This window comes from Thalassophryne amazonica, chromosome 2 (genome assembly GCF_902500255.1).
Source record: "Thalassophryne amazonica chromosome 2, fThaAma1.1, whole genome shotgun sequence".
In the NCBI taxonomy this organism is placed as follows: domain Eukaryota; kingdom Metazoa; phylum Chordata; class Actinopteri; order Batrachoidiformes; family Batrachoididae; genus Thalassophryne; species Thalassophryne amazonica.
In genome coordinates, this window is record NC_047104.1 from 21,419,746 (window position 1) to 21,434,267 (window position 14,522).

The 14,522-nt window shown below is 42.1% G+C and overlaps 1 protein-coding gene across 1 annotated transcript in view; it reads left to right on the forward strand.

The window, feature by feature from the left end:
• The window catches only part of mthfs (5,10-methenyltetrahydrofolate synthetase (5-formyltetrahydrofolate cyclo-ligase)), a 37,109-nt gene that overhangs the window by 6,217 nt on the left and 16,370 nt on the right, over positions 1-14,522 (forward strand). Inside the window, exon 2 of the mRNA XM_034184208.1 lies at positions 12,895-13,159. Coding sequence (XP_034040099.1) covers positions 12,895-13,159 — 265 coding nt within the window. The remainder of the gene's footprint in view (positions 1-12,894; positions 13,160-14,522) is intronic.

The window sequence follows — 14,522 nt, forward strand, 5'->3', positions numbered from 1 at the left end:
TCAAAATAAATATGATTTAATAATAAGTGTCGACCATGTGCTGCCCGAATTTGTATTTTGACCCCAACCTGGAAGTGCAGTTCCTTGTCTGTCCACTTGAGGCTGACTCAAAAACAGAGCACTTTCTCACTGAATTCCATGTTAAGAAAGATCAGGAACCCACGTGCAGCTACAGGCCCATATCAGTTTCGCCTATACTATCAGAAGTGATCGAGAATGCGGTAGTTGCACAATTGACTGACCATTTTGAAGTCAATCAGCTCTTCCACCCACAGCAGTTTGGTTTTAGATCTGGTTATTCAACCGAAATAGCAAACTGCTGTTTGGTTGAGAACATGAAAAAGTCCCTGAATAGGGGTCAGGTGGTAGGAGCAGTATTTTTAGATCTCTTTGAAAAGTTCCTTATAGAGAACGCCAGTTTTATGACATTTGAGAGAGTCTATAAGGTTAATACTGCTTATATATTGTTCAAATTCAGCCAGACGTCTGTGTAAATTGGGGTCCTTTTCAGTACTTTGCATTTATGAATATGGATGATCAAACAGTTGTGATCAGATCTGTGAGCAATAAGACAGCTGAGCTGCATGTTAAAACAGCACGTACACACACACACACACACACACACACACACACACACACACACACACACACACACACACACACACACACACACACACACACACACACACACACACACACACACATCCAGCCTCTCAAAGTAAACAATGTTTTACATTGATTGAAAGTAACACAAAGCAAAAGATGAAAAAATTAACATTACACTCACACAGTTGTAAAGATTTCCAAATAAGTCCACAATAAACAGAAGCCCTCATGCACACATTGCTCTGACGCGTGTGCGCAATCGCCAGCCAAGGAAAGGGTCCGCTAGTCCTGACTCGGATTAACAGCCAGAGGTCATTTCAAGTTCCACTAGTCCTCAGGTACGGATAGCTGGTGTTGGGGAAAATAACCTTTTCTCACAACAGGAAATCTCAGGTTCCCCACGTGAATCTGTGGGCAGTGCAAATAGAATTCACAGACAATAATAATTTGAATTTAAGGTAAACCTACCAGGTTTATTAAAACAGTAGAGCAGATCAATCATCAAAAATCACTCATCTTTGCACAAAAATGGGTTCAGAATGCATACACATCTTTAATAACACCACAAAACTGATACCCACAGCATTGTGCAGCAAAATGAACACTCTTTTTTTCAAAAACAAAGTTTTTAAGCTTTCAGTCCAGGAATCTGTCCGGGAGGGGCACCCAAGTCCCACACGTCCTCGGTCTGAGCACAGAAATGTACTCTATGGAACATTGTTATTATTCCTAAAGAGCCGAAATCTGTAACTTTCAAATGGGTGGTGATATGTCATGTTACAGTAGGCCACTGAAGTTTTTTTTAGGGGAAGATGTATTGTCCAAACGGACAGAAATTAAGTGGGTTTTTTTTTATCAAAAAATCCGTTTTTGCCTCATTAACCCTTTACTTGCCTTAGTTTGACATATGAGGTCTGTTAGAAAAGTATCCGACCTTTTTTTTCAAAAACCATATGGATTTGAATCACGTGTGATTGCATCAGACAAGCTTGAACCTTCGTGCGCATGCGTGAGTTTTTTCACGCCTGTCGGTTGCGTCATTCGCCTGTGAGCAGGCTTTGTGTGAGCAGTGGTCCAGCCCTCTCCTCGTTTTTTTTTATTGCAAATAAATGTCTGAACGATTTGGAGCTTTGCTGCATCAATTTTTTTCCAGAAAGTGTGAGAGACCTCCAGGTGGACACCGTTCGGAAAATTAATATGGCTTTCAGGGACGATTTTATGGGGATTATACTAGAGGTGCACCGATCGATCGGCCACCGATCATTATCGGGCGATCACGCCTTGATCGGTTTAATCGGTGATCGGCAAAATGCGCCGATCAAAAGGACCGATCACAACAGTGCACAGTTGTTTTGGGGGGTGTTTGTCAGGAAAATGATAATTTCGCTACATTGATTACAGATCCTGCAGCGGGTCCGTGATCAACTTTTCTGCAGCGCGGCTTTGCTATGAACCTTGAACCAATCGAAGCAGTGGTTCGCAGATTGAAGCAATGCTTCGATCTGTTGCTTCATTTATACTTTCTTTCTTTCGCTTAATTTTCCCCCGCTAAAACCCTAAAGAGCATACGTCTGTGAGTATTATTTACCTTTTCTATGTTAAACCGACCTGTTATGGTCTTCTGAAACAGTTGATAGATGTATTTTATAACTTAAAAACGGGAGTGATGCTAACGCGTTAGCATGTCTATGTCATTTTCAATGTTAAAGGTTAGCATTACGCATTTGCAGCTCTCATCACGTTCGGGTGCATTTGTTTTCAAATTGTAATATTTCTTAAATTTATTTTTGTTTATATATTAATAATCTAATGCTTATTATATACAATTTTAGAGAAAGAGACAAAAAGAACCTGAATAGAAACACAACAGAAAATATATAATAGCAACTAACAATGAACATACATAAATAAATAAATACATACAGAAATAAATAAGTGTTTCCTGTGAACACCGAGTGACTCTTACACCTCCATTTCATCCCTGTCTTATTTAAGTTTAATGACAGTTTGTTTTGGTCAAACCATATTTTCAATATGGTTCAGTGATTTTTTTCTTCAGATTCTTTAGTGATTTTCTCCAGAACTATCTGCCAAACTAGAAAACTGCTGCATCCTAGTAAGAGCAGAATACTACTGGAATTAATTTTAATAAGGAAAGTTGTTTTGTTTTTTTCTCACCTAAATGGATGCTGCACTCACTCCAGTTTATTGTCTGGAATAGTCCCAGATTGCATTTCAGAGCTTCTAGAATTGAAACATTTTCGTGCAGGTGGTGTTGGGGGGTAATTTTGGGTTTCAACTTTTTTTGTTTTTCACCACTTTCATCCCTGAATATGTCAATCGTGAGTCATGTTTGTGCGGATTAAAGTTACTAACTGGGACTCCTGTCTTGTTGCGAGAAAGAAATGAGAATCGTCCTCCGTTCTGTTCACACAGCTCCAAACGCTGCGCGGCTCTCTGATGAGTCAAGTTAGAATGATAGAGTCCAGTCTGAATTAATAACTTCAAAGTGAAACACCGTTTTGTTTTTGCTTTCCTCTGTGACGTAAACTTATTTTGACTTCTGATATGAGCTGGATGGACAAGGAGAGCAGTCGCCATCATCTAATGTAGTCCATGTCCGTCCAGCTCATATCAGAAGTCAAAATGAGTCATATGGCTCTGAGAGATCTAAATAGACTGCTGTGTAATGAATGGAACCACACTGCCATCTAGTGGATATCCAGTGTGCATGAGTGTGTATTTGTGAATCAGTAGGCATTTGTTTGTGGATCTGTGGATTTCGCGAAAAGATTGTCTCGAAATTACGTCACAGAGGAAAGCGATGAATGCATGTAATTGGTGATCCATTCACAAATACAATTTCCAGTTTTACAAATGTAATTTTTTTTTTTTTTTTTTTTACAAATTAAGTTTTATATTTGCAAATACAACATTATTTGCAAAGACCAATTTACAATTTACAAATATGAAGTTTGCATTTGTGGATATCTGAACACATTTGCAAATCAATGATTATTTGTAGATCACCCTGTGTGCATTTACAAATATTAATGAGACAATTTTAACCCCATAGAATGAGGGCTGTATTTTACATTTTCAACGTTCTGTAGGCTGTAACCTGAGCAACATGAAACATGGAAAAGAAAAGCTTGCTGGTAGAACAAAGTCAGTGTAATAAAACAAAAGTTGGCAGCTTATTCTAGTGTCTTTATTTGAATGCATGTTTTTTTGTTTTCATCATTAAGTTTTAATGCAAAAATAGTCCTATACATTAGACCTATATTCATATTTTGGGCATGATCCAAATATGTACTTGATCGGTATCGGCCGATCAAAATTTCAGTGATCGGTGATCGGCCTAAAAAATCCTGATCGGGGCACCTCTAGATTATACAGATTAAGGAGTGTTACTGCCGCTTTAAGGACGGCCCACAACTGCTGAGAGCGCGGCGCGCTCCGAGGGCCGATCGACATGCTCAGACCCCGCTGAAACAACCAGATCATTTCCAACGTGAAGGCTTTGTTGATCCGGGACCTCGTCTGACTTTCACAAAAAGGCAGAAGTCATGGACATCAGCACTTTTTCGGCACATTCCACTGTTACAGGAGTTTTTGTCATGGAAAGAAAACCAGAGGGATGCGCCACGGAGCCGTTCATTACGCGGCACAAAACCACCTCCGTGTTGGTCTCACAGGATGGCTTTCAGGTGGATTTCAGATGGATTCTGGTTGCTTTTCAGTCGTGTGATTATCCAATTGTGATTGTGCATGAGCTGGACATGCCAGAACATGTCCCGTGAGGCTTCATCACGGCGTTGCTTTGCGCCATGCGGCACCGCTGCGACGCGCGGAATTCCTCCGCACATCTGTCTCAATGTGCCGAAAAAGTACTGATGTCCACGTCTTTTCACAATTCCTGTGCTAGTCAGACAACATACCGGATCAAGACAGCATCCAGTTTACAAATGAACGGCACATTCCACTGTTACAGGAGTTTTTGTCATGGAAAGAGGAGTGGAATTCCACGCGTCGCGGTGGAGCCGCATGGCGCAAAGCAACGCTGTGATGAAGCCTTCCGGGACATGTTGGGGCATGTCCAGCTCATGCACAATCACAATCGGATAATCACATGACTGAAAAGCAACCGGAATCCATCTGAAATCCACCTGAAAGCTGTCCTGTGAGACCAACACGGAGGTGGTTTTGTGCCGCGTAATGAACGGCTCCGTGGCGCGTCCCTCCGCTTTTCTTTCCATGAAAAAAACTCCTGTAACAGTGGAATGTGCCGAAAAAGTGCTGATGTCCACGACTTCTGCCTTTTTGTGAAAGTCAGACGAGGTCCCGGATCAACAAAGCCTTCATGTTGGAAATGATCTGGTTGTTTCAGCGGGGTCTGAGCATGTCGATCGGCGCTGGGAGCGCGCCGCGCTCTCAGCAGTTGTGGGCCATCCTTAAAGCGGCAGTAACACTCCTTAATCTGTATGATCCCCATGAAATCATCCCTGAAAGCCATATTAATTTTCCGAACGGTGTCCACCTGGAGGTCTCTCACAGTTTCTGGAAAAAAATTGATGCAGCAAAGCTCCAAATCGTTCAGACATTTATTCGCAATAAAAAAAATGACGAGAGGGTGGACCAAGCTTGTCTGATGCAATCACACGTGATTCAAATCCATATGGTTTTTGAAAAAAATAAAAAGGTCGGATACTTTTCTAACAGACCTCGTATATCACAATCAAGCTCCACAAATGAAAGATGCCTATTTTCTTATAGTCGCCGCCACCGACCATTAGGGAGAATTACTTTTGTGATTCCAGAGCATTGAGCAAAGACAACTTATTCAAAATAAGAAATAATTTAAAAATAATAAACCTTGCCCTCTTTGCTGAAGTGCAGCCACCTGCCAGCTGAGCCGCCTATTGAAGTGTCGGAGAACTAACATTTTGTCTTTCTTGATGAGTGTGATCTGGTGTGAACATTTTAGCACAAGAAGGGTTAATGAGGCAAAACGCCTTCTTGATATCTTTATCATGAATAGCAGAGATACAGAGGAACATAATAAAACAAGTTTCACTGAAATCCATAGGGGGTGCACCGAGATATGGCCAAAGGAAAAGCAAAGGAAAAAAGAGCACCACCTATGCAAAAGCGCACTAACTAAGCCACCGCCATTTATGCAAACTTGTCCCAGTGTATTCAAATATGCAAAAATGAGCAAGGCTTATTTATGGCGCAGGCCCTGGGAGGGTCCCAAATGTAGCCCAAAATGCCAAAAGTTGTGACTTGAAGCTCCATCTATAGGCGGCGCCCTCAGTTAGCCTTGAAAAATATAACGCTAAATGGGAGAACTCCAGTCATACATTCATATACCATAAGATAAGATCAGTGGGGCTTACTAAGGGCGCACAAAGATATTCAAAGGTCAAAATCCACATTTTGACTATGTCACTGTTTTGGCCCCTTTAACCCCTACCCTATAAAGGAAAGTAATTTTCCGCCCGAAGGGATCTTTGGATAAAAAACGTAATTTTTGTCCATGTGGACAATACATCTTCCCCTAAAAAAAACTTCAGTGGCCTACTGAAACATGCTACGAGGTCTGTCAATAAAGTATAGGTTCTTTTTATTTTTTTCAAAAACTATATGGATTTCATTCATATGTTTTTACGTCAGACATGCTTGAACCCTCGTGCGCATGCGTGAGATTTTCCACGCCTGTCGGTGACGTCATTCGCCTGTGAGCACTCCTTGTGGGAGGAGTCATCCAGCCCCTCGTCGGAATTCCTTTGTCTGAGAAGTTGCTGAGAGAGTGGCGCTTTGTTTGATCAAAATTTTTTCTAAACCTGTGAGACACATCGAAGTGGACACGGTTCGAAAAATTAAGCTGGTTTTCGGTGAAAATTTTAACGGCTGATGAGAGATTTTGAGGTGATACTGTCGCTTTAAGGACTTCCCACGGAGCGAGACGTCGCGCAGCACTCCCAGGCGCCGTCGTCAGCCTGTTTCAAGCTGAAAACCTCCACATTTCAGGCTCTATTGATCCAGGACGTCGTGAGAGAACAGAGAAGTTTCAGAAGAAGTCGGTTTCAGCATTTTATCCGGATATTCCACTGTTAAAGGAGATTTTTTAATGAAAGACGTGCGGGCAGATTGCAGCGTCAGCTCGCAGCCGCCGCGACGCTCCGCCACAGGAAAAAACACCTCTGTTGGAAGCCTTAAGGACAAGTCCAGCTGTTAAACAATTTCTCATATACTCACTCCACTGAAAGCCATCAAAAGCCGCCTGGATTTTACAAATGGTTATCAACACAGAGGTGTTTTTCCTGTGCCGCCGCACCGCGCCGGCTGCGTCCCGACGCGCGGACCCGTCCGCACGTGTTTCATTAAAAAAATCTCCTTTAACAGTGGAATATCCGGATAAAATGCTGAAACTGACTTCTTCTGAAACTTCTCTGTTCTCTCACGACATCCTGGATCAATAGAGCCTGAAATGTGGAGGTTTTCAGCTTGAAACAGGCTGACGACGGCGCCTCGGAGCGCTGCGCGACGTCTCGCTCCGTGGGAAGTCCTTAAAGCGACAGTATCACCTCAAAATCTCTCATCAGCCATTAAAATTTTCACCGAAAACCAGCTTAATTTTTCGAACCGTGTCCACTTCGATGTGTCTCACAGGTTTAGAAAAACTTTTGATCAAACAAAGTGCCAGTCTCTCAGCAACTTCTCAGACAAAGGAATTCCGACGAGGGGCTGGACGACTCCTCCCACAAGGAGTGCTCACAGGCGAATGACATCACAGACAGGCGTGGAAAAACTCATGCGCACGAGGGTTCAAGCATGTCTGACGTAAAAACATATGAATGAAATCCATATAGTTTTTGAAAAAAATAAAAAGGACCTATACTTTATTGACAGACCTCGTATATCAACCCCTTCTATAAACCATTCCACAGTTACAGACTATGGCTCGTAATCGTCCAACGTTGTGATGGAAATTGATCTGATAATCACCCTGAGCACAGAGGTCACCAGTACTTAAGCTCTCACGTTGTCTTTGCGACAATGTGTAACTCATTAATTAATGTAGATCAGTGTTAAGGAGGCACTCTCTTCAGTTTGTTGTTTCAGCTCCTGTATGAGATGAAAGGTCCACGAGTTCAGTTCACAGTGACATTATTGTATTCCTCCAGACACTCTCAAGATTGGCTCAGATAAGAAGTAACTCAGTCATTGTTTTCACTCTGGAAGCAAAATTCTTTCACACCATCTACGTATGAGATCACTCACATTTTACACAGTACAGCAAACAGCAATTAATTTTGAAAGGTACAATCATTCATCTGCACAATATTGATTAGCATCGATCAAACATGAATGTACAAACCATATAAACCATTTGATTATAAACAGAGGCAACATTATTATTTGCAGTACACATCATGACCTCATGACCTTTGAACATATGGAACATCATGTCAGGCATTAGTCATGACTTTATTTCAAATGGTCAATGCGTGACATGTTTAAACCAACATGTTACACCCTACTTCTAAGCATATACTATTTTATGAAAACCTTAAACCAAAACACTTTTACTGATTTGAGAGTCAACAAACCTGTCAGCAGTTCCACATGTTCAATACAATTCATCATAAGCACATATTTCAATCATTAATCAAACCATGTAATATCGTATCATTTCAAAACCATCATAAATCAATTGAACACCCATCAAAGCACAGGCATACACATTTTCATTCATTTGACATCATCACCCTTAAACACATTATGGCACAAGTATACATTCTATTCAACTTCATTCATTCCATACAGTACCTAGTTCATTTAAACCTGCATGGTGTACATACTTCTAAACATTTGTTACTTTTTGAAAATTATGAACACAAATCCTTTTATTCAGTTTGGTAACTTTTAGCATTGTTAGCATGCAAAACTAATTATGGGTGAAATAGCATATATTTTCATTTATTCTTTACACTGGCCAGAGAACAATGTCCAGGTCCACTTGCCCTCAGGTTCTGATTGCACGTGTGTGCATAATGTCCGATTGCAGCTCTGCTCAACTTCTGTCACGATTGTGGCACGTTAGACAAAGAATCATTATCTCCTGAAAACAGCGTCTTCTGAGTTTTCCAATATGAGACATACATCTGGAGACAGTCCACCTGCATGTACGTGGCAGCAGTAAACCAGCATCCTACCACACAAACAGCAGCGTCATGACACTTTACGAGGTTTATTAGAAAAGTATCCGACCTTATTATTTTTTTCAAAAACCATATGGATTTGGATCACGTGTGATTGCGTCAGACAAGCTTGAACCCTCGTGCGCATGCGTGAGTTTTTCCACGCCTGTCGGTTGCGTCATTCGCCTGTGAGCAGGCTTTGAGTGAGGAGTGGTCCAGCCCCCTCGTCGTTGTTTCATTGCCAGGAAATGGCGGAATGATTTGGGCTTTTTTTCCATCAGAATTTTTTCAGAAACTGTTAGAGACTGGCAGCTGGAAACCATTAGAAAAATTTATCTGGCTTTCGGTGAAAATGTTACGGGCTTGGTAGAGAATAAGGAGTGTTACTGTCGCTTTAAGGACGGCCCCCAGCAGCTGTGGGGCGCGCTGCGCTCCGAAGCCGCCATTGACAGGCTGAATCAATCAATCAATCAATTTTTTTTTTATATAGCGCCAAATCACAACAAACAGTTGCCCCAAGGCGCTTTATATTGTAAGGCAAGGCCATACAATAATGATGTAAAACCCCAACGGTCAAGACGACCCCCTGTGAGCAAGCACTTGGCTACAGTGGGAAGGAAAAACTCCCTTTTAACAGGAAGAAACCTCCAGCAGAACCAGGCTCAGGGAGGGGCAGTTGTCTGCTGGGACTGGTTGGGGCTGAGGGAGAGAACCAGGAAAAAGACATGCTGTGGAGGGGAGCAGAGATCGATCACTAATGATTAAATGCAGAGTGGTGCATACAGAGCAAAAAGAGAAAGAAACAGTGCATCATGGGAACCCCCCAGCAGTCTACGTCTATAGCAGCATAACTAAGGGATGGTTCAGGGTCACCTGATCCAGCCCTAACTATAAGCTTTAGCAAAAAGGAAAGTTTTAAGCCTAATCTTAAAAGTAGAGAGGGTGTCTGTCTCCCTGATCTGAATTGGGAGCTGGTTCCACAGGAGAGGAGCCTGAAAGCTGAAGGCTCTGCCTCCCATTCTACTCTTACAAACCCTAGGAACTACAAGTAAGCCTGCAGTCTGAGAGCGAAGCGCTCTATTGGGGTGATATGGTACTACGAGGTCCCTAAGATAAGATGGGACCTGATTATTCAAAACCTTATAAGTAAGAAGAAGAATTTTAAATTCTATTCTAGAATTAACAGGAAGCCAATGAAGAGAGGCCAATATGGGTGAGATATGCTCTCTCCTTCCAGTCCCCGTCAGCACTCTAGCTGCAGCATTTTGAATTAACTGAAGGCTTTTTAGGGAACTTTTAGGACAACCTGATAATAATGAACTACAATAGTCCAGCCTAGAGGAAATAAATGCATGAATTAGTTTTTCAGCATCACTCTGAGACAAGACCTTTCTGATTTTAGAGATATTGCGTAAATGCAAAAAAGCAGTCCTACATATTTGTTTAATATGCGCTTTGAATGACATATCCTGATCAAAAATGACTCCAAGATTTCTCACAGTATTACTAGAGGTCAGGGTAATGCCATCCACAGTAAGGATCTGGTTAGACACCATGTTTCTAAGATTTGTGGGGCCAAGTACAATAACTTCAGTTTTATCTGAGTTTAAAAGCAGGAAATTAGAGGTCATCCATGTCTTTATGTCTGTAAGACAATCCTGCAGTTTAGCTAATTGGTGTGTGTCGTCTGGCTTCATGGATAGATAAAGCTGGGTATCATCTGCGTAACAATGAAAATTTAAGCAATACCGTCTAATAATACTGCCTAAGGGAAGCATATATAAAGTGAATAAAATTGGTCCTAGCACAGAACCTTGTGGAACTCCATAATTAACTTTAGTCTGTGAAGAAGATTCCCCATTTACATGAACAAATTGTAATCTATTAGACAAATATGATTCAAACCACCGCAGCGCAGTGCCTTTAATACCTATGGTATGCTCTAATCTCTGTAATAAAATTTTATGGTCAACAGTATCAAAAGCAGCACTGAGGTCTAACTAACTGAATGACCATTTCATTTCTAAACGGATGGCTGTCTGGATCCGTGACCATCGTGTGCCATTTCTCTGGTTATCACAAGAGCTGGACATCAACCATTTTCCGTCAGATTTCACTTTTAACAAGAGATTTTGTCATGGAAAGCCGAGTGGAGGCTTCGCGTGTCACGATGGATTCGCTACTGGAGTGAGACAAAACCACCTCCGTGTTGGTCTCACAGGATGGCTTTGAGATGGCGTTCAGACAGCTGTCGGTGGTTTTTCCATCGAGTGATTATCCAAGAAATTGTGGCTGTGCCTGGACATGCCAGAACATGTCCCGTGAGGCTTCATCACGGCGTTGCTGTGCGCCATGCGGCACCGCCGCGATGCGCGAAGCCTCTGCTCCTCTTTCCATGACAAAAACTCCTGTAACAGTGGAATGTGCCGTTCATTTCCAAACTGGACGCTGTGTTTTATCCGGGACGTCGTCTGACTAGCACAGGAATTGTGAAAAGACGTGGACATCAGCACTTTTTTGGCACATTGAGACAGATGTGCAGAGGAATTCCGCACGTCGCGGTGGTGCCGCATGGATCACAGTAACGCCGTGATGAAGCCTCACGGGACATGTTCTGGTATGTCCAGGCACATCCACAATTTCTCGGATAATCATTCGTTGGAAAAACCACCGACACCTGTCTGAACGCCATCTCAAAGCCGTCCTGTGAGACCAAAACGGAGGTATTCCTTTGTCTCGTTCCAGTAGCGAATCCATCGTGACGCGCGAAGCCTCCACTCGGCTTTCCATGACAAAATCTCTTGTTAAAAGTGAAATCTGCCGGAAAATGGTTGAAGTCCAGCTCTTGTGATAACAAGAGAAATGGCACACGATGGTCACGGATCCAGACAGCCATCCGTTTAGAAATAAAATGGTCGTTCAGCCTGTCGATGGCGGCTTCGGAGCGCAGCGCGCCCCACAGCCGCTGGGGGCCGTCCTTAAAGCGACAGTAACACTCCTTATTCTCTACCAAGCCCGTAACATTTTCACCGAAAGCCAGATAAATTTTTCTAATGGTTTCCAGCTGCCAGTCTCTAACAGTTTCTGAAAAATTCTGATGGAAAAAAAAAAGCCCAAATCATTCCGCCATTTCCTGACAATGAAAATCCAACGAGGGGGCTGGACCACTCCTCACTCAAAGCCTGCTCACAGGCGAATGACGCAACCGACAGGCATGGAAAAACTCACGCATGCGCACGAGGGTTCAAGCTTGTCTGACGCAATCACACGTGATTCAAATCCATATGGTTTTTGAAAAAAATAATAAGGTCGGATACTTTTCTAATAGACCTTGTAAGTTCCAAAATCTGACAGACTCTGAAAAAGTTAAGAGCTTCAGGGTGAAGTGTGTCGTCTCCTCTGTAAATCCAGGAAAAAATAGTCAAAAGGATCTATTTTAGCCGTTATATAAAACAAATAATGAATGTTTTTACATGCATTCAATGGAAGGAATATTTAATTTGGTGTTGTTCCAGCTTTCACCTCATGAAATATTCATACCATTGAACTCATAAACATTCATTATTTGTATACTATTGCACAGTAAATGAATCCACAATGGCAAATGGTACAAATAATCCATGTCACGTGACATACAAGCCACCAATCAAAAGACAAGGATTCACTCAGCCGTTATATAAAAACTATTGATCTGCTGTGGCGCCCCCTAACTGAAGCAGCTGAAAGAAGAAGAGCCCTTTAAAAAAAAAGAAGACATGAAACAGATCTGAACTGTGTGACCATAAATCTATTCTCTTTGTATAGGTATTGCATATTTAAGCGTGTGTTTAATTGTCGTGTCTCATATTGGGGGGCAGTATTCAGATTATTTATTTTGGAGGAAAAATGAGTCACAGTGACACTCTAACATTTGGAAAAATGATCAGTTTCAGTCAAAAGCAATCATTCCAATTTAAAAGGCGGCTGTAAGTGATGAAGTGTTTTAATGATTTCTCAGTTGGAGTGAGGATGGCACGAGGATAAAATGTTTCAGTGAGTTTCAGAAAGAAAAACTTTGATGCAGCACCTTATGTGTCCTCAGCTCTTTGGACAGCCGCAGTATGTGGCCAGTCAGCACATCGCAGTGTTTCTCAGCATGCACGATGAAGTCTGCACAGAGGACATCATTAAGGACGCCTTCCACAGGGGCAAAACCTGCTTCATACCTAGATACCACCGCAACAGCAACCATATGGACATGTTGAAGTTGGAGAGTCTGCAGGACATCGAGACCCTGCCTGTTACAACCTGGAACATCCGGCAGCCTGCGGACAGTGATGACAGCAGGGATGAAGCACTGGATGTGGGTAAGCATCTCCTTTTATTGTGGCCAGCCTAAGGCACACCTGTGTAATAATAATGCTGTCTAGTCAGCATTTTGATATGCTACACCTGTGAAGTGGGCTGGATTATCTCGGCAAAGGAAATTGATGGTTCTGGATCAAGATTTCACTTTATATAGGCTTTGAAGGATTACATCAAAACTGCTTCATGGATTCTCACCAAGCTTGCACCACAGATAGATATTAGAGCATGGAAGACTCCACTGAATTTTGGAAGTGATCAGGATCTGGATTTTAGCTCAGGATTTCACTTTATAGGCTTTTAAAGATTACATCAAAACTACTACATGCATATGGACTAAATTTCACCACAGATAGATATTAGGCCATGGAAGACTCCATTCAATTTTGCAGTGGATCGGGATCAAGGTCCCGATTCTGGATCATTTCTTATATTTTCATAATTTCGAAGATCATTTCAAATCTGTTTGATGGATCTTGACAAAATGTAATTCACATGTAGCTTTGGTACAAAGGAAGACCCTGTTAGTGTTGGATGTTGGCAGTGATCCAGATCAATATGCAGGTTCTGCAGTAGAAACATACAACATCACCAAGATCAGGAAGAGACACTATTTGTGAATTAAATATCAGATTACAACACCTTGATCAGTCAGACCATTCTGGATCATTATGCAGTTATTGCATTGTGTTGTGGAATCTGGATCCAGGTAAAGTCCAGGTGTGAATTGCTTATCATTTATTTTGAGTCCTCGTCAAACCTTGGCAGAAGTCAAAAACGATTGCTCTTGTTTGGCTAAATAGGTTTATTTGCCATGCAGCAAGTAGACCTGACCCCCCCAACTTGCCCGGCATAGCAAGTGACCCCGGGGGTAAGTGTAGAGCCCTGCTGAATATGAGACATATATTCGGCTACAACTCTGTGTAAGAGAATCTTAAAAAATAAAATCTTTAGTGAGTATTGTTGGCACTATGTCTCATGGCCATGTCCTTGGTCTGTTTGATAACTTCATATCTCCTCTGGGACACCATGATGCATACTGTTCTTTGCTTACGACACTACACAGACAAAACACAGTTTTGATTTGACACATGCCATTTCGGATATGCAACACAAGCAGTCACCGCATATAAATGTCAAATGCAACATTTTTCAACCAATCACATGGCTCTACTGATCCAAGCGCAGGGCAACAGTCCGCTTACCTGGGTGCGGACTCCAGGGCAGGCGGAAGACGTAAGGAGAGCGTTGTATGGGTGAGGGAAGCTTGCAAGGTATTGCAGCAACTCTGTTCAGTAAAGGCATATTTTAATGACATCTAAAATTGAAATCCGTTTCCTGTCAGTCTTTGAGTCTTCTGAGTTC